We start from the raw sequence: 18,082 nt of genomic DNA, 5'->3' as shown, positions 1-18,082 counted from the left end.
AAAAACAATTATTAAATTCAGAACAAATATCCTGCATATGAATAGATAACTAGACTGTTAATCGAGATATATTTATAAAGACAAGGTTTAATAATCCAAATCTAGGACAGACACAACAAATAAAATAAATCAGGGCATGGTAGCCATTCATAAGTATGCAATACATAAAGTATTTACTTTGTATGGCCACCATGTCTTAAGTGAGGGCAATAAACTTTAGGGGCATACAATTGGCACAACATGGCAATAAGCTTTGAGGGCATACATTGGAGCAACGTGGCAATAAGCTTTGAGGGCATACATTGGCACAGCGTGGCACTAAAAAAGGGCAACAAATTGGCAAAACATTGCATAGAAATGGTTACTCACTGACTCGTGTAGAGTCTGATAGGTAGAAGTGCTGTGTCCCGCTCTTATATTCACCAGGCACAATGTGGCAATCAGCTTTAGGGACAAAAAAATGCAATCAGCTTCACATGAAGAGGATTGGCATCACATGGCAATAAACTTTAGGGGCATACAATTGGCACAACGTGGCAATAAGCTTTAAGGGCATACATTGGCACAGCGTGGCACTAAAAAAGGGCAACAAATTGGCAAAACATTGCATAGAAATGGTTACTCACTGACTCGTGTAGAGTCTGACAGGTAGAAGTGCTGTGTCCCGCTTTTATATTCACCAGGCACAATGTGGCAATCAGCTTTAGGGACAAAAAAATGCAATCAGCTTCACATGAAGAGGATTGGCATCACATGGCAATAAACTTTAGGGGCATACAATTGGCACAACGTGGCAATAAGCTTTGAGGGCATACATTGGCACAGCGTGGCACTAAAAAAGGGCAACAAATTGGCAAAACATTGCATAGAAATGGTTACTCACTGACTCGTGTAGAGTCTGATAGGTAGAAGTGCTGTGTCCCGCTCTTATATTCACCAGGCACAATGTGGCAATCAGCTTTAGGGACAAAAAAATGCAATCAGCTTCACATGAAGAGGATTGGCATCACATGGCAATAAACTTTAGGGGCATACAATTGGCACAACGTGGCAATAAGCTTTAAGGGCATACATTGGCACAGCGTGGCACTAAAAAAGGGCAACAAATTGGCAAAACATTGCATAGAAATGGTTACTCACTGACTCGTGTAGAGTCTGACAGGTAGAAGTGCTGTGTCCCGCTCTTATATTCACCAGGCACAATGTGGCAATCATCTTTAGGGACAAAAAAATGCAATCAGCTTCACATGAAGAGGATTGGCATCACATGGCAATAAACTTTAGGGGCATACAATTGGCACAACATGGCAATAAGCTTTGAGGGCATACATTGGAACAACGTGGCAATAAGCTTTGAGGGCATACATTGGCACAGCGTGGCACTAAAAAAGGGCAACAAATTGGCAAAACATTGCATAGAAATGGTTACTCACTGACTCGTGTAGAGTCTGACAGGTAGAAGTGCTGTGTCCCGCTCTTATATTCACCAGGCACAATGTGGCAATCAGCTTTAGGGACAAAAAAATGCAATCAGCTTCACTTGAAGAGGATTGGCATCACATGGCAATAAACTTTAGGGGCATACAATTGGCACAACGTGGCAATAAGCTTTAAGGGCATACAATTGGCACAATATGGCAATACGTTTTTAAGGCATAAAATTGGTATAAGATCGCTCTAAAAAAGGGTAAAGTTAGGGGAATAGATTGCACCAAATGGCACTAAAATGGCATAAAATTGGCAATAAGCTTTAGGGGCATAGAATTGGCACAACATGGCCCTAAATAAAGGGCATAAAATTGGCACAATGTGGCAATAAGCTTAGGGAAATAGATTGGCACAACATGGCACTAAAATGGCATAAAATTGACACACAAGGGCAATAAGCTTTAGGGGCAAAGAATTGGCACAACATGGCCCTAAAAAGGGCACAAAATTGGCACAATGTGGCAATAAGCTTTAAGGGCATAGAATTGGCACAACATGGCCCTAAATAAAGGGCATAACATTGGCACAATGTGGCAATAAGCTTAGGGGAATAGATTGGCACAACATGGCACTAAAATGGCATAAAATTGGCACACAAGGGCAATAAGCTTTTAGGGGCAAAGAATTGGCACAACATGGCCCTAAATAAAGGGCATAACATTGGCACAATGTGGCAATAAGCTTAGGGGAATAGATTGGCACAACATGGCACTAAAATGGCACACAAGGGCAATAAGCTTTTAGGGGCAAAGAATTGGCACAACATGGCCCTAAATAAAGGGCATAACATTGGCACAATGTGGCAATAAGCTTAGGGGAATAGATTGGCACAACATGGCACTAAAATGGCACACAAGGGCAATAAGCTTTTAGGGGCAAAGAATTGGCACAACATGGCCCTAAGTAAAGGGCATAACATTGGCACAATGTGGCAATAAGCTTAGGGGAATAGATTGGCACAACATGGCACTAAAAGGGCATAAAATTGGCACACAAGGGCAATAAGCTTTTAGGGGCAAAGAATTGGCACAACATGGCCCTAAGTAAAGGGCATAACATTGGCACAATGTGGCAATAAGCTTAGGGGAATAGATTGGCACAACATGGCACTAAAATTGCATAAAATTGGCACACAAGGGCAATAAGCTTTTAGGGGCAAAGAATTGGCACAACATGGCCCTAAGTAAAGGGCATAACATTGGCACAATGTGGCAATAAGCTTAGGGGAATAGATTGGCACAACATGGCACTAAAGTGACATAAAATTGGCACACAAGGGCAATAAGCTTTTAGGGGCAAAGAATTGGCACAACATGGCCCTAAGTAAAGGGCATAACATTGGCACAATATGGCAATAAGCTTAGGGGAATAGATTGGCACAACATGGCACTAAAATGGCATAAAATTGGCACACAAGGGCAATAAGCTTTTAGGGGCAAAGAATTGGCACAACATGGCCCTAAGTAAAGGGCATAACATTGGCACAATGTGGCAATAAGCTTAGGGGAAAAGATTGGCACAACATGGCACTAAAATGGCATAAAATTGGCACACAAGGGCAATAAGCTTTTAGGGGCAAAGAATTGGCACAACATGGCCCTAAGTAAAGGGGATAACATTGGCACAATGTGGCAATAAGCTTAGGGGAATAGATTGGCACAACATGGCTCTAAAATGGAATAAAATTGGCAATGGTTACTCACTGACTGTAGATTCTCACAGGCAGAAGTGCTGCGTCCCACTCACAGGCACCACACGTGATGTAAGTATCCTCCTCTTTGCGCGGGAAATGCAGGCTAGTCTGCATAAACTGCGTGGGCGGGCTCCTTTGCTATTTGACTACTCTGGCTCTCTGTAGTTTGTGAGAGCCCGCACAGCGCAAATTAAGCGGGCCCGCTCTCAGTGATTTGAGTGGGCTCGCACAGTGCGCTTTAAGCGGGCCGGCTCTCGCGACCCACTCAAACTTATTTGAGTGACCGGCTCCATGCGATCTGAGCGGGCCCTCTCAGTGCGACCCACTCAAACTCAAACGGCGAACATATGCGATGTTCAGTCCGCCCCCTATTCGGTAAACTTTGACCCTGTATCTCACAGTCAGCAGACACATTCCAGCCAATCAGCAGAATACCCACCTCCTGGACAGCATCCATTTTAGATTCATTCGGAAGCTGCATTCTTTTTTTTTTATTTCTTTTTTTTTATTTTTTTTATATTCTTTATTTTTGTTGTGCATGTAATAACAGTAGGCTTGCTCAGCCACAATAGTAATCGCAAGCATATTGAACAGGTATTGTAAACATAAAATGGCATACGAATAGACAGCACAATTTTTGTGTAGATTATGATGTTAGGAATAGACAGTGTAGAGACACAATATAGTGTAGGTTTCAAGCTTTTCCTGTCTATGGTGATTATGTAAGTTAAGGTTCAACGTTTATAGTACAAGCTAGGCAAATTAGAAGTTTAACGCTGACACAGGGGTGGACTGACCGGTCGGGTACTTCGGACATGGTCGGGAATGTTCGGTGCGCGGTGTTCCATCCCCTCAGTGCAGCAGCTGTCACCTGCTTGCTTGAATCGCCCGTGCAGCTCGCCGCTGGCTTGGATGGCTGCGGGGGTAGGTGAGGGTTTTTCCATCCCTCTGTGTTGCTGATTCGGCGGGAAGGAACCTCGTTGTTAATTGTAAGCGCGAGGAGGGAGCAGGTCTTCCCCCTGCCACCCACGCACGTGGCGTCCGCCATCTTGGATGCAGCGCTCGGGCCCCCCTTCCCCAACTGCGATATCACGGTCAGGGCCACAGGGTGAGGACCGGGATCACCCCCACCGGTCCATAGGGGGGGGAACAGGGCCGGATCCGCACAGGTTTGGCTGGGTTTTGTGATGCAGGATAGCGGGGCAGCGGCCGTCTGCCCCACTCACCGCCGGAGAAGAGTTTCTCCTCCAGGGGACTGAAACTCGACAAGCCAGCCTCTCCCTGGATCCAGTAGTCCCTTTGCTCTGGGTACCATCGCAATTGGTCTGTTTTTAGGTGGAAAGTCATATTTTAGTCGTTTATTCTTAGATGCGCCAGAAAGAGTCCCTGTGGGTTTTAAAATTTGCGGGTTGTGGGATTGCCCGTTTCGCCCGTTCGCGAACATTTGCGGAAGTTCGCGTTCGCCGTTCGCGAACGGAAAATTTTATGTTCGCGACATCTCTAAGATAGATAGATAGATATATATTTTTTTATTATTTCTGCCATATAAACGTACAGTTTGACAGAGCCAGACTTCACAAGAATCCTGGATCGAGTATTGTCAGGAGAAAGTGTATTATTATTGTGATTTGACGACAGGACGAAATTATAAGGTATCATGGGATTAGGGTGAGTAGGCTTCTTCCCATGAACAGCAGGGATAAAGGGAAAAGAGGAAAATTGTCAATTTGTCAAAATGTGGATGACTCCCAGGTTTAATCTACCCAATAATACCAGTATTGAGATTTAAAGGGACAATGTAAACACTGTAACTGCTTTATCTCACTGCCACCAGAAATTCTGGGGCCCCTGAGAAAGCACAAGGTCTGTACTTGCAGAGGGGGCCCAGCAGACTGCAGCAGTACTTTACAGCTCTTCCCTCTCTCTAACTCCCGCAAGCGTGACGTGCGTGCTGCACAGCGTTGCCATGGTAACCTGTGGCAACACTCTGATGGCCGAAGGTCTCGCGGGAGTTAGAGAGAGGGAAGAGCTGTAAAGTACTGCTGCAGTCTGCTGGGCCCCCTCTGCAAGTACAGGGAGCCAGGGGCCCGCAGCTGCACTTATATATAGCGATCATCGCTTTATATATGTACAGAGAGGGAATGTGGGGCCCGGGACTGCCAAAGCAGTCCGGGCCCCCCAGGTCCGCTGGGCCCGTGACAACCATCATGGATGGCGGCCCTGCTGGAGTCCACTTGCACCATCCTTTCATTCAGCGTTAAACCATTTTTTTTTTTTAATTCTTTATTTTGTTTGTGCGTTATTCGGTTTCATGCATTAGTTTGACAATTACAAGAGATTAACCCCTTAAGGACACATGACATGTGTGACATGTCATGATTCCCTTTTATTCCAGAAGTTTGGTCCTTAAGGGGTTAAAGTATGCATTACACGGTTATTAGTCAAGTTGTTCAGCACATATTTTCTTTTTTTATAACATGTTGCATAACGGTTGTGTGCAGTAGTGCTTACAAATGTGTCTGGGTGTATAACCCTTCGTGTGGTGGAGGTAGCCCCTGTTTCTGTTCTTCGCGGATAGGGTCACATGGTTGCACTTCTGTTGAGGCTAGGTATTACTATGTGTAAGTGCACTAGTTCGTAGTTTTCGTGAGAAGTCGAGGGTGCTCGTGTGCTTGTCACTGAGTGTGTGATTATTTCTGGGTGCGTGGGTGGGTGATTGTGGAGGAGTGTGCGAGTTAATAACATATGTAGTAACAGGTATAACTAAATATCTAAACAGTTATAGAGAAAGAGTAACAGTTCAGTATGCGAGTACAATAGAGTCCGCCTGAGCCAGGTTGGCCAGGCCTTCTTGTAGGCTGTGTCAGGTTTCCGAGCCTGTGCTTGGGGATCGGGGAGTAAATGGCCTCGTGGTAGCTGGATCTCCCATCCGGGACGGTCCTGTTTGGGCTGTTGTCTGGGGTGCGTCCGATAATCCCCAAAGTGTGAGGACTGCCAGTATGTCAGCCTCTGATGTGGCTCTATGAATAGTCCCGTTGTGCGGAATCAGCAGGGTTCGCGGCATGCCCCATCTGTACTGTACGCCTGCGGTTCTCAGGCGGCTTGTTAGGTGTTTTATTGATCTCCGCCAGTGTAATGTCGCTCGAGTGAGGTCTTGGAAAAATAACAGGCTGGAGTTTTCGAACAGTAGGGGAGTCTTGCCTCTGATTGCTGCCAGAATTGCCGCTTTGTCTTGTGTTGTAGCACATTTTAGTATAACGTCCCTAGCCTCCGCGGCTGGTGTGTTGTTGCCTGCTGGCAGGCGGAATATGCCCTCTAGGTTGATTTTTCTGGCTGTAGCTGGCGGTAGTATGGAGGTTAGAAGCCTCCTCACAAAGTGGGGCAATTCCTCTTGGGCGATGTCTTTTGGGACTCCCCTGAGCTTAATATGATTGCGGCGCAGGCGGTCCTCCTGGGCGGCCACCTGCGTCGCTAGTGCTTGGTGGGCAGTCTGCAGGGATTGCAGGGCTCCGGTGAGATTGGATGTCCCACTGGTTAACGATTGTATGTCCCCTTCCAAGGCACTCACCCTCTCCGCGGTTTTTCGTGCGTCCGTTTTGAGAGTACCAATATCCGCGGCCAGCAGGGATTGAATCTCTTGCATCCAAGTTTGCAAGTCTTGTTTCGTGGCAAAGGTGTTCTCGCTCAGTTCTGTGCCAGCCAGGGGAGATTTGGTTCGCTTGTCTTCCGGCCTTAGCTCCGGTGAGTGAGCCCGCTCCGATGGTGCCGGCGGGAGGCCTACTGTGGAGGATCTCGTGGCGGCCATTTTGGAGGGTGCGTGTCGTTGCAGCATTTCCCCGATGTTTGGTTGGTCTGGTGCCGATGTCGGGTGCTGTTTTTGCGTGCGGCGCCCCATTGTTGCAGTGGGGCTGCTGTGTGTTGCGGTGACCGTCTCCTCCGATTCCGGGCGGTATTTCGTCCCGATGCTATCTAGGAGAGTCTCCAGGTCGTATCTCGTGGGAGTGAGGTAGGCCCGGTGTTTTAATTTCACCTTTCCCGGCTTTGGTTGGTGAAAGAAGGGCATTAGTCGGCTCCTCACGATCACCCAATGCTCGGAGTGGGGTTGGTGTCTGCGAGTGGGTTGAGATGTTCGTGATATTCTCAGGTTTATCTTTACGAGGTCGGGAGCTGATGGAGATGGCGTCCGCTCAGCTCTGCTCCCAAGCCCCGCCCCCCAGCGTTAAACCATTTTTAATGCTAAACAAGTGTCCCGAGCAACCCATCTTCCATGTGCTGCTTGGGCTAGTGAGGAAGCGTTAGCTTAAAAAGCAATCGGAGCCCGTTGTTGATACAAATTGGTATGGCTAGGAGGAGTTGTGTAATCTCTGCCTTAGCCTTATTTCGTGTTGAACTGCTAATTTAGTGTTAGTGTTAAATTGTTTTAATGGAGGTGCAGTGCCAGGCATTATAAACATTTCAATTGGATGAAATGGTTCTAGTGCCTACAGTGCAAAGTCTGTAACACAGATTAGTGAATCCCAACGAGCCCAGCTGACATCCAAACAATACCGCAATTGTTTGGGTAGTAATACAGGTTTGCCAATGTAATTATTCTAAATAGCCACTCGTCCCTTCACTAATTTAGATTATACATTTACTAACAGCACTTAATCCTTCCTCAGTAAATGTGTAGACTCCTCGTTCACTATTAATCAGACCTGTACAGACAAACATTTACACTGTAGGCAATGTACTTGCTTCTTTCCATTGAAGTAGTAATAGTAATAGTGTTTGGACTCCCCATCCTTCCATTCAGCATTTAACTATTTTTATTGTTTTGATGCTAAAGGAGAGTCCCCAGCAACCCATTCCCACTGTGCTGCTTTGGTACATAACAGAGTATTAACCTGAGCAGCAATGGACAGCTGTGCTTGGCTGACAGTGCCAGCTGACAGCAATCAGCCTGTTACAGCGCCCAATTCTGGTATGAATTGGTATGTGTGTAATCTTTACCTTAGCCATACCTCCAGTAGGGTTCAGGTTGTGGGTTACCAGGGATTTTTATTAGGGATCCTTATTGAGTGTTAAGCACTAGGCATAGGCGTGGCCAGCCTGTTGCATTAGGGTGTGCACCCTAAAGCACAAACACACACGCCGCGTGTATATGTATTTTTATATACACATATATATACATATATATATATACAAATATACATAGGTGCAGTGTGTGATTGTGAGCGGTGCAGCGTGTAAGGGGTGCAGTGTGTGTGATTGCGAGGAGTACAGTGTGGTGTAATTGTGAAGGGTGCAGTGTGTGATTGTGAGGGGTACAGTGTATGTAATTGTAAGGGGTACAGTTTGTGTAATTGTGAGGGATTCAGTGTGTGTGGGGTACAGTGTGTATGATTGTGAGGGGTGCACTGTGTGGGCGACAGGGGTTAGGAGGGTGGAGGGGCAAAGACAGGGGTTGGGGGTAGAGGGACAGGAGGTAGGGGGGGTGGAGGGGCAGTGAGAGGAGGTAGCGGGAGTAGACGGTTAGTGACAGGGGTTAGGGGGTAGAGGGGGAGTAACGGGTTAGGGGGATAGAGGAGTAGTGACAGGGGTTAGGGGGATAGAGGGGTAGTGACAATGGGTGGGGGAGTGGAAGGGCAGTAACAGGGGTTAAGGGGGTGGAGAGGCAGTGACATGGGTTAGGGAGGTAGAGGGGCAGTGACAGGTGTTAGGGGTAGAGGGGTAGTGACAGAGGATAGAGGGGTAGTGACAGGGTTTAGGGGGGTAGTGACAGGAGTTAGGGTGGTAGAGGGGCAGTGACAGGGGGTGGGGGGGGGAGTGGAGAGGCAGTGACAGGGGTTGGGGTGGAGAGGCAGTGACATGGGTTAGGGGGTAGAGGGGCAGTGAGAGGGGTTAGGGGGGTTGAGGGGTAGTGACAGGGGTTAGGGGGTAGTGACAGGGGTTAGGGGGTTAGAGGGGTAGTGACAGGGGTTAGGGGGGTAGTGACGGGGTTAGAGGGGTAGTGACAGGGGTTAGGGGGTAGTGACAGGGGTTAGGGGGGTAGTGACAGGGGTTAGGGGGTAGTGACAGGGGTTAGGGGGTTAGAGGGGTAGTGACAAGGGTTAGAGGGGTAGTGACAGGGGTTAGGGGGGTAGAGGGGTAGTGGCAGGAGTTAGAGGGCTAAGGACAGGGGTTAGGGGGGGTATGGGGGCAGAGGCAGGGTGGGGGGGCAGTGAGTGACAGGGGACAGAGGGGGGTTTAAATACCTGCCCTGGTGGTCCAGTGGGCGCCCTCTCTCTTCAGTCTGCAGCTCTGCCGGGAGTGAGCTGCAGACCACACGGTGAGTCTCGCGATATCCAGGCAGAGCGTTGCCGCGCCAACGCTCTGACAGGCTGGAGATCGCGAGACACCTCAGTCTGCAGCTCACTCCCGGCGGAGCTGCAGACTGAGGCTGAATCTCCATCAGGGCAGACGGACAGGAGGGGCCTCTCACCCAGCGGTATTGTGGGCAAGCCGCCGGGCCCCCTCCTGTGTCGGGTCCTCGGTCATAGACCGAGGACCCGACATGTCAGTCTGCCCAGAGGCAGTGCAGCACGGAGGTGTGATTAGGGTGTGCCCAGGCACACCCGGCACACCCCGTGCGCACGCTTATGGCACTAGGGAAGCTTGAGGGACAACTGTGTATGTATAGCAATTGCTGCGCTGCACTGCACCAATCAGTATTCCCTCATAAGCTCAATGTATCTCTATGGGAAGGTTTTGACATTTTAATGCAGAGCGTTAAGATGCCAAAGATGCAGGACCATAACAGGAAACTCCTCTAGTGGCTGTGACAACCATAGAGATGTCCTTAGTAAGCAATGTAAACAGTATTTTTTTTTCTTTTTCTTAGAATAGGCAGTATTTACATTGCTAAGACTGCAAGGACATTCTCTTTAGGCTGTAGTCTAACTACTGGTGCATATAGAGTCCCTTTAAGTGATAAGACGCACGCACTGTAACTACTATAAGAACAAGAGGATATTGATGGACAAAAATTATTAATTTTACACCAAAGTGTGTAAAGTGAACATGATCGTAACCTGGAAGATAAGGATTAAAATGACACATTATTATTATTACTGAGGGTTCTAACTAAGGGTTGCCAGATTCATCAGATCTTTTTTCTGGACATTTTATCATTTATAAATATTAATAGGCAACACATGTCCATTGATCTGTATTATGTGTAAACTTCAAAGGCTGCAGAGAGGAAATCAAGTGATCATTAATCCTGAGAGATATAAATGCGACATCTTGCAGGGAATCACTTTTCATGCTCTGCCCAGCAGATACAGGAAATGTGTGAGCATACCTTCCAACATGTCAAATGAACAAATAGGTGACATCACTTACTAATAACAATTTATCCAATTAAAATATAATTCTGAGCAAGAACAATGTATCTGATTTACACAGACTGATTTCTAAACACATTTATTGTAGTTTAAAGACACATTATTGTGAGCATTATTGCTGCGGAGCTCTGTTATACACCCAGACACACCAACAATATAAAGCTAATAGAAAAGAGGGACAACATAGGGACTGTCCCTTCTAAATAGGGACAATTGGGAGGTATATATACGTGGATCATATCTTGGAGAGCATGGTGTATTTTTAACTGAGCTATTTTAGACAACTGCAAACAGGATAACAATAACATAAATGTGCTTATTTCACAAATCTGAAACAATGATGCGAGTCTTCCCACCCTCAGAGTGCAGAGAGGGTTAAATGCAGCCCACGTGGTTCTATGTAAGGCTGTTAATATGGATTACATATGGACCTGCCCAGCCTGCTATTAATTGTCACATGGCAGTGTGTATCTCTGTTGCCTTGGGGATGGTCACCAGAGTGACTGCAAACAGAAGGGGGAGGGATTTATCCAGAGTTCCAGGGTAATAGATAGGTTGACAAGCTAATTGGTTGTGGAAGACTGGCTGTGAAGAGATTCTAGGGTGGCAGAGGGTTGTGTCCCACTTACATGACCCTATCTCTGCCAGCTTGGCATCCAGGTTCTGCAATCAGGGCACAAGGAGTGGTACCTGGAGCCTGTGACCTCCCCCCATGTTGCAGGCCTGCCATTTGAGGCAATCTGTCTATATCTGCAGGTTGGTAAGAAATTGATCTTTATTTTTATATTAATCTGTTTTATAACTACAACTCCCATGATGCTTTGCAAGCCTTTCTACTGGGGAAAGGAGTATACCTTCAGATTACCCCCCTCCTCCCCCATTACATAATTTACCAAAAAGGGCAGTTTTAACACTAAACTGTCAAGTGGGTCATGCTGTGCATGATGTCTTTGCAATACTATAAATAGTGTGGATATACTTGGCACGGTTAGCACTTATTTTTACTGTAGTATGTGACAGTATATTGCATTCCTACATACTCAGAATTGACTGGTTTATACAGATGTACCTGTATTGAGAATGGCACAAATGGCAAACACATTTGTTACTGTTATTTTTATTTATTTATACTTATATTTAGTCTATACTTTATATTAGTTGTGGTCCTATTTAAAGTTGCCAATTTGACATTGATTTAGTGACAGTTAAGCTGTTACTAATGGAGTTTTTAATTGAACCAGAAATTGTGGAGAATTGACAAGGGATTTGCAAAATTAAATACTAGGCCTAAATAGTGTAAGTGATCAACTTCAGCAAATAGGCAATTTTCTAGCTCTGTTGTTTTAGCCTATAAGGGTAATTCACTAAACACCTAAAAAAAAAATATATATATATTCATAAAGCATATTTTTTACAAAACTTTAGGACCAAATGCGTCCGATAGGATGCATGTTCACAAATTATCGTTAACTTGCTTTTTGCAAGCAAATGTTAATTTTAAATATTATTTGCCCGCTGGCAGCGCTAGCAGTCAGCAGGCAAATAGTTAGTAGACTGCTTTTTGAAGTAGTTATGGTGGTTTGAGTATGTGCATGCAGTGTTACAGCTTGCACATCTAGAGTTATTTTTAATTGTGTGCTGGGGGTTATTTGCAAACCCAGCACAGACGACTGGAATTCTGTTCCAGACTGCCTAATGTCATTTCGGTGCATATTTTATGTCGGTTGTCAAAGAGCACTGTGCGCTGCTGACAGACATTCATTGCTTCTCTCTTACAGCCTGTAAGGGGAAGCTTGTGTCTCCCCTCCCTCCCACACTGAATGCAGCCCTCCTGCCTCCATCTCTGAATGCGCTAATATTTAGTTTGTTGCTGCGCTCCCACTTACTTCTCTCCCTCCCTTTCCCCCTCTCCTTGCCCCTCCAACTGACGGCTAAAAGCGCGCACATGCGCACTGAGCTGGATAAATCGGCCAATCAGAAGCCTCTCTGTGAGAAGCCTTTGACTGGACCTCCATGCAGCTCACATGATGTCAGCGGAAGAGCAGCGTCAGCGTCCTCGCCCAGCCTCGGTTTAAGGTAAGTAAAAACATATTTCAAAGCATTTTTTTGGTGTCTTTTGGGGGTGCACTTAAAGAATAATGGCAATAGGGCCATAAGGAAGTGTAGATTACTTGGAGATTTTTTTTTTACATTTTGGCCTTAAATCTGAAATTCACTTAGAATTTTAATTTTAGTGAATAACGTTTTATGCCATTTCCCATCATTCATTAACAGCAGTAGCTGATGGGGAAAGTCAAGGCAGTTACAAACCATTCACTATTACAATTGCACCGTGTCCAAATACATAAATCAAAGAATGCCATAATTTGTTTAAAGTATATATTCTGCCTGAGAGTGCAATATCCACGTCCTTTAATTTGCAGGTTATGTTTGAAAGTCGCACATTTTATTGGTAAAAAGAAAGTCTGGGTAGAAAAAGCTGGAGCTACAATCATGATCAAAGATATAAAAAACATTTAATTGTTATGCGACAGTGACTTCTAATTTTTTTTTTTTTTTTTTTTTAATGCCTTTAGCCATGACGAGGACTGGCTAGGCATCATGGGAAATATTCAGACAATATTCTAAATTTAGCCATTGCTGCTCTAACAATAATATGAATCATTGCAGGTGTATGATTAAAATATTAGCAAACCATTATTCTCTCTCTCCATCGTTGACCTCATTAGTGGTAACGGCTTGTGTACATTGCTAAACCCAGTAGAAGTAAAAGTATGTTACTGTACAGCATAAAGAAAAAACATTTATCAAGTATCACTTGAGATGCAGAAACAGAGTGTTTCTCCCTTATGTGTTAACCATTTCTTGGCAGTCAGACTAGGATTGCAGTATAGAGATATTTTATTTGAAAACACTCTCAATTCATACCAACCTCATTGTTATACCAGCTGATTAGTGTTTCAGATCTTCAAACATTGAGAAATAATTAAAATATTTCTTTGATCTCAGGTTTTTCAATTATTCTGTCTTTTATGCTTTGTCACAGTCGTTTCTGGACTTTTTGGTGTGGGAGGAAAACTGTCATATAATGGGGTTTATATACTAACTAGACATGATATAAAACCGTGTTGGATGGAGGTCTTTTCTATCTACTAACCAAGATGAATATGTAGTGTCTTGGTGCTCCACGTCAGTTAGATAAAACAAGCTTTCTTTAATATTTTAACGGGCTGTGGGCAAGCAAAAATCTGTAGCTAGTCTTGCTAAAACCCCGGAACTCATTCCAAGCTGCTTCCCATTCCGACCACCCAATTCTGTACCTTGATCGCCTTGGGGCCTACCACACAAGTGTTGAATCCAATTGCTGCTACTACAGTTCCTGACTCTAGACTCACCGACAATCGCTGAACACATAATCCTCCTAATATCTACTGGACTTCCGCAGAACACGATAGTGTCTCCATTCCACCCGGCTTTCTACCATGGTTAAAGCTGTCGGAGTGTGCTGTTTCTACACACTCACACAGTGTAGTTGGCCCAACTGTTAAAAAGTTTTTTTTATAAGCTAATTAGTAAACTACATATTTCTTCACGCCTGTCTCCTTTATTTCCCAAGTCCCATAACCCAGCCTTTTCTCCTGGGTTCAAGGTTTGTCATTAGTTTTCTGGGGGCTCCACCAACGTAAATTGGTAGGACCTATCAACTGCTCCTTAAGGCGAATTCCCATGGCTGTAGGGCATGATGGCCTCAAACGTGGTGAAACAGGATGAGGTATTATCAGTTGCACCACTTTATATCTGCAAACCCAAATACTCATCTGTTCTGCCGATAACAGACTCCTCTTGAGGCTACATGTACTCTTTTTGAGAGTACCTCTCACTCGACCACACACCTTTAAATTCACTGATATCCCATGCCAAGCCCTTGTTGTTAAACTATGCAGTTCATTTCGAACAGAAACTTGTCAATTTCCTTTCTTTTCTTCAGTCTAATTGCAAATATTTTTTTATACATGTCCATAAATGTTCGATCTCTAAATTTCAGGAAACTGCATTTAAACTATTTTCAAGTTGGTATATAACTTCTGGTTTTCTTTACCGTTTCCTTATGTTATGGGCAGATTCCAGAGATTTGGAGATTTGATAGGCACATATGACCATATTTAGTGGTTGTGTGCTAAACTTGCATTTTTATTGGAAAACTATCCAAACTACAGTCTCCAGGCTTTCAAATGCTTCGGTTACCCTGGAACCGCCATTAATTCTACTACTACATCATACCCTCCTGTGAACTAAACAATATAAGAATTCTATTGATAACATCTGCTTAAATCACCCAAATCAGTTATACCTCCTCACTGGCGAGGCCATTTAGAAAGTTTTTACTAACAGTATTGAATAATTTGGAAAGTTTATTAAATCAAGGCCCATGACTGCTCATTTACCAACAATCCCATAATTCTCCCCTTCTGTTGGAATCTTTATATACATTTGGTTGACACCTGTTCATTTACTGTAATTGGGTGAGTTGGGATCACACACAGAGGAGGCCCTTCTCTTATTAGACCATCAATAAACAGAACATATCGTATCTCTGTGTTTACTGAACTAGGTGTTTACAGTTGAAATTCAGACAAATAACCTGGTAAATATACTGGAAAGCAAACACTGTTTAATTAGAAAGGTAATGTCTAATTTGTGATATAACCCATTAACTGTGGTATTTATTGCTATGTAGACACCAAGCCAGAATGGAATATCACTCATATTTTCTATACAGGGCAGACACTGGGTGGTACTGAATGGTATGTGCTGATTTGGTTGGTATGACTAAATTCATACCAAATTTACTAAATATTAGAATTGCAATTTGAGTAGAATGCAGTCATCTTGTGGAACTCACTTCCCTCCTCCGTTAGATGCTCACCCAGTCTCCACTGTTAATTGCTCTCTTGCAACTGTCATTAGTATAATACTATCCTTACCTTTTGTGTCACTTTACCCCACTCCCTCTAGGCCTGAACCCCTCTGTTCCTGTGTGTCCAACTTATCTGGTTGGTTACAACTACATGTTTGTTCGTCCACCCATTGTAAAGCGCTGCAGAATTTGTTGGCGCTATATAAATAATAACATAATAAATGTATTGCAGATTGAGACTTTAGTAAATTAACCCCTATATGTCCTCCTCTGCCTAAAACATAAAATTTGAAATCTCTACTGTAGCAGTTAAGTGAAGTGGGTCATATTACCACTTCATATATGTTTTAATTTCATCCCAGTTAACAAGCCTTCCCTTCTTGTGTTTTACATTAAAGGATCACTATAGGGTCAGGAACACAAACATGTATTCCTGACCCTATAGTGTTAAAACCACCATTTAGCGCCCCCCCCCCCTCCCCCCCGGGTCCCTCATGCCTCCATAAATATAGCAAAATCTTACTGTGTTCAATCTTGAAGCTGTAACTCTGCATGCTGTTTGCCTCAGAAAAACAAGCAGTCTGCTGACATCATCAGAAGTGGTAGGCTGATCCAATCACAGTTCTTCTCCATAGGAAAGTTCAGTGTCTGCATGCAGAGGGTGGAGACACTGAATGTTTGGATGCATTTTAGGCAGCCATGACCCAGGAAAGATCTCTAACAGCTATCTGAGGAGTGGCCAGTGATGTTATCACTAGGCTGTAATGTAAACACTGCATTTTCTCTGAAAAGACAGTGTTTACAGCAAAAAGCCTGAAGGTAATGATTCTACTCACCAGAACAAATTCAATAAGCTGTAGTTGTTCTGGTGACTATAGTGTCCCTTTAAAGGAACCCGCCAAGCGCCAACAACAATACAGCTCACTGTAGTGGTTATGGTGCCTGGGATGACCTTGTTTTTCCAATGTAAGCAGTAAAACCATTTTCCAACAATTTGACTTCTTATGTGGGGTCCAGCGGGCACTGTTACCTGCCTCTTCACAGCTGAAATCTTTTGTCACTGAGCTAAGCTCGGTGCAGTTCTATCTTATCGGCAGTGCAAGTTCTATCTTATTGGGTGTGAGCAATCAGCTGACACTATCAACCAATGAGCTAACGGAAGCTTATAGTCAGCAGTGTATTATATGTAAGTGTGTTCACTCTTATTGTGCCTCTCTTTTAGGGATAAACACAGAATGTGAGTGGTGGATCTGTTCAACTGAATGCTCTATCCAGTCAGCAGGAGCGATATTAATATTGCAGCAAATATGGTGACTAAGGTGACAATTTTTATTAATTTTAAGCATTCCTAACCTTGAATGAGTGCAAATCATCACATATTGCCATACTTTGTAATCTCTGTATATATCTTCAGATGCATGTGATTGGCTAGGACTGTTCTGTAATTGACAAGCTCTGTAGGAACGTAGTCATTGAGGTCACAAGAAATAAAGTTACAGAGGTTTTTTTTTCCATAATGTTATTAAAGTACTATTTCCATCCTAAATGTTTGTTGTTTTTTTTTCTAATTATTTTTCGAGAAGTATAGGATTTATTTTACGTGATGGATAATCTGAGACAATATGAGAATTGTAATTATCTTTCAGTACTTAAGCCCTCTCATGTTACCCACGACTCATCATGTACTAAATCTTAAATATGAATTTTAAAATAAAATAGAGCTTTACATGAAAAAAAAGGTTAACACAAGTTATAGGTAATTTTGAGTATTTTATACAGAGGTGATATTTCCAGAGAAGTGTCACTTCCACTTTTCACGTACGATATAGAGCGTTTGTTATACTTCAGTGACTGGGTCTAATGCTGGATTTTACACCACAGATTGATTCAGAATCTGCAGCTTTGACACAAGACATGGAAGTAGTAAGGAGGGAATCTTACGATGAGACAGGATGCACTGTGACACGTAGGTATCTACACTAAGATGTTGGAGTGTGATGTTTCTTCATTTGATTGATTTATGCATCGTGGGTCTAAGTGGCAGAAACCCATCACCTCCAGCACTCTAAAATTAAATAAACTTTTCTTTGTTTCTTTTTGTTTGTTTTATGTGCCTGTTAATCGCAAGGGCAAATTAACCCAGTGCTTTTATGCTGTTTTATCAAGGTTATGCGTTATCAGAGCAGTTAAAGGTGAGCTATGGTTGGGCTTAAAGAATGTGGAACAAATCATAGTGTAGATAGGTTGGCATCCTCCAAATGCTCTCCAGTGGCTGTTCACATCCATTGTAGGCAAGATCCTGATCTCCCCAAGGCAGTCAAACGTTGACAATTGATTCAGGAAATCAGTAGTGACTTTAATGAATGATCATTTTTCAAAGACAATAGGTTGGAAAATACAGTCCAGATGAGTCCTTTAACAATAGCTAAGAATGGAGAGTATGAATTATTATATGCTTGGGCCTGGAAACTTTGTAAGAATTGTAATATCTTGGTTGAGCGATGAGATGGGTCTCTAAGAGTTCTGTAATGCTTGGTCTTGTCAAACTTAGAAATGAGAATGTTGTGCTGTGTGCGAGAATGGATTGTTCACGTATATCATTATTATTAAAAAGGA

At 43.8% G+C, this 18,082-nt stretch overlaps 1 protein-coding gene across 1 annotated transcript in view; it reads left to right on the top strand.

The window, feature by feature from the left end:
- Positions 1–11,116: 11,116 nt before the first annotated feature.
- TTLL3 (tubulin tyrosine ligase like 3) overlaps positions 11,117–18,082 on the top strand; it is a 43,182-nt gene continuing 36,216 nt past the window's right edge. The window contains exons 1-3 of the mRNA XM_063426727.1: positions 11,117–11,304; positions 16,689–16,785; positions 17,348–17,432. Of these exons, the coding sequence (XP_063282797.1) occupies positions 16,729–16,785; positions 17,348–17,432 (142 nt within the window). The 5' untranslated portion in view covers positions 11,117–11,304; positions 16,689–16,728. The remainder of the gene's footprint in view (positions 11,305–16,688; positions 16,786–17,347; positions 17,433–18,082) is intronic.

Source organism: Pelobates fuscus, chromosome 7 (genome assembly GCF_036172605.1).
Source record: "Pelobates fuscus isolate aPelFus1 chromosome 7, aPelFus1.pri, whole genome shotgun sequence".
NCBI classification, from domain to species: domain Eukaryota; kingdom Metazoa; phylum Chordata; class Amphibia; order Anura; family Pelobatidae; genus Pelobates; species Pelobates fuscus.
Note: the sequence above shows the minus strand (reverse complement) of the source record. Positions and strands in the feature narration are given on the sequence as shown.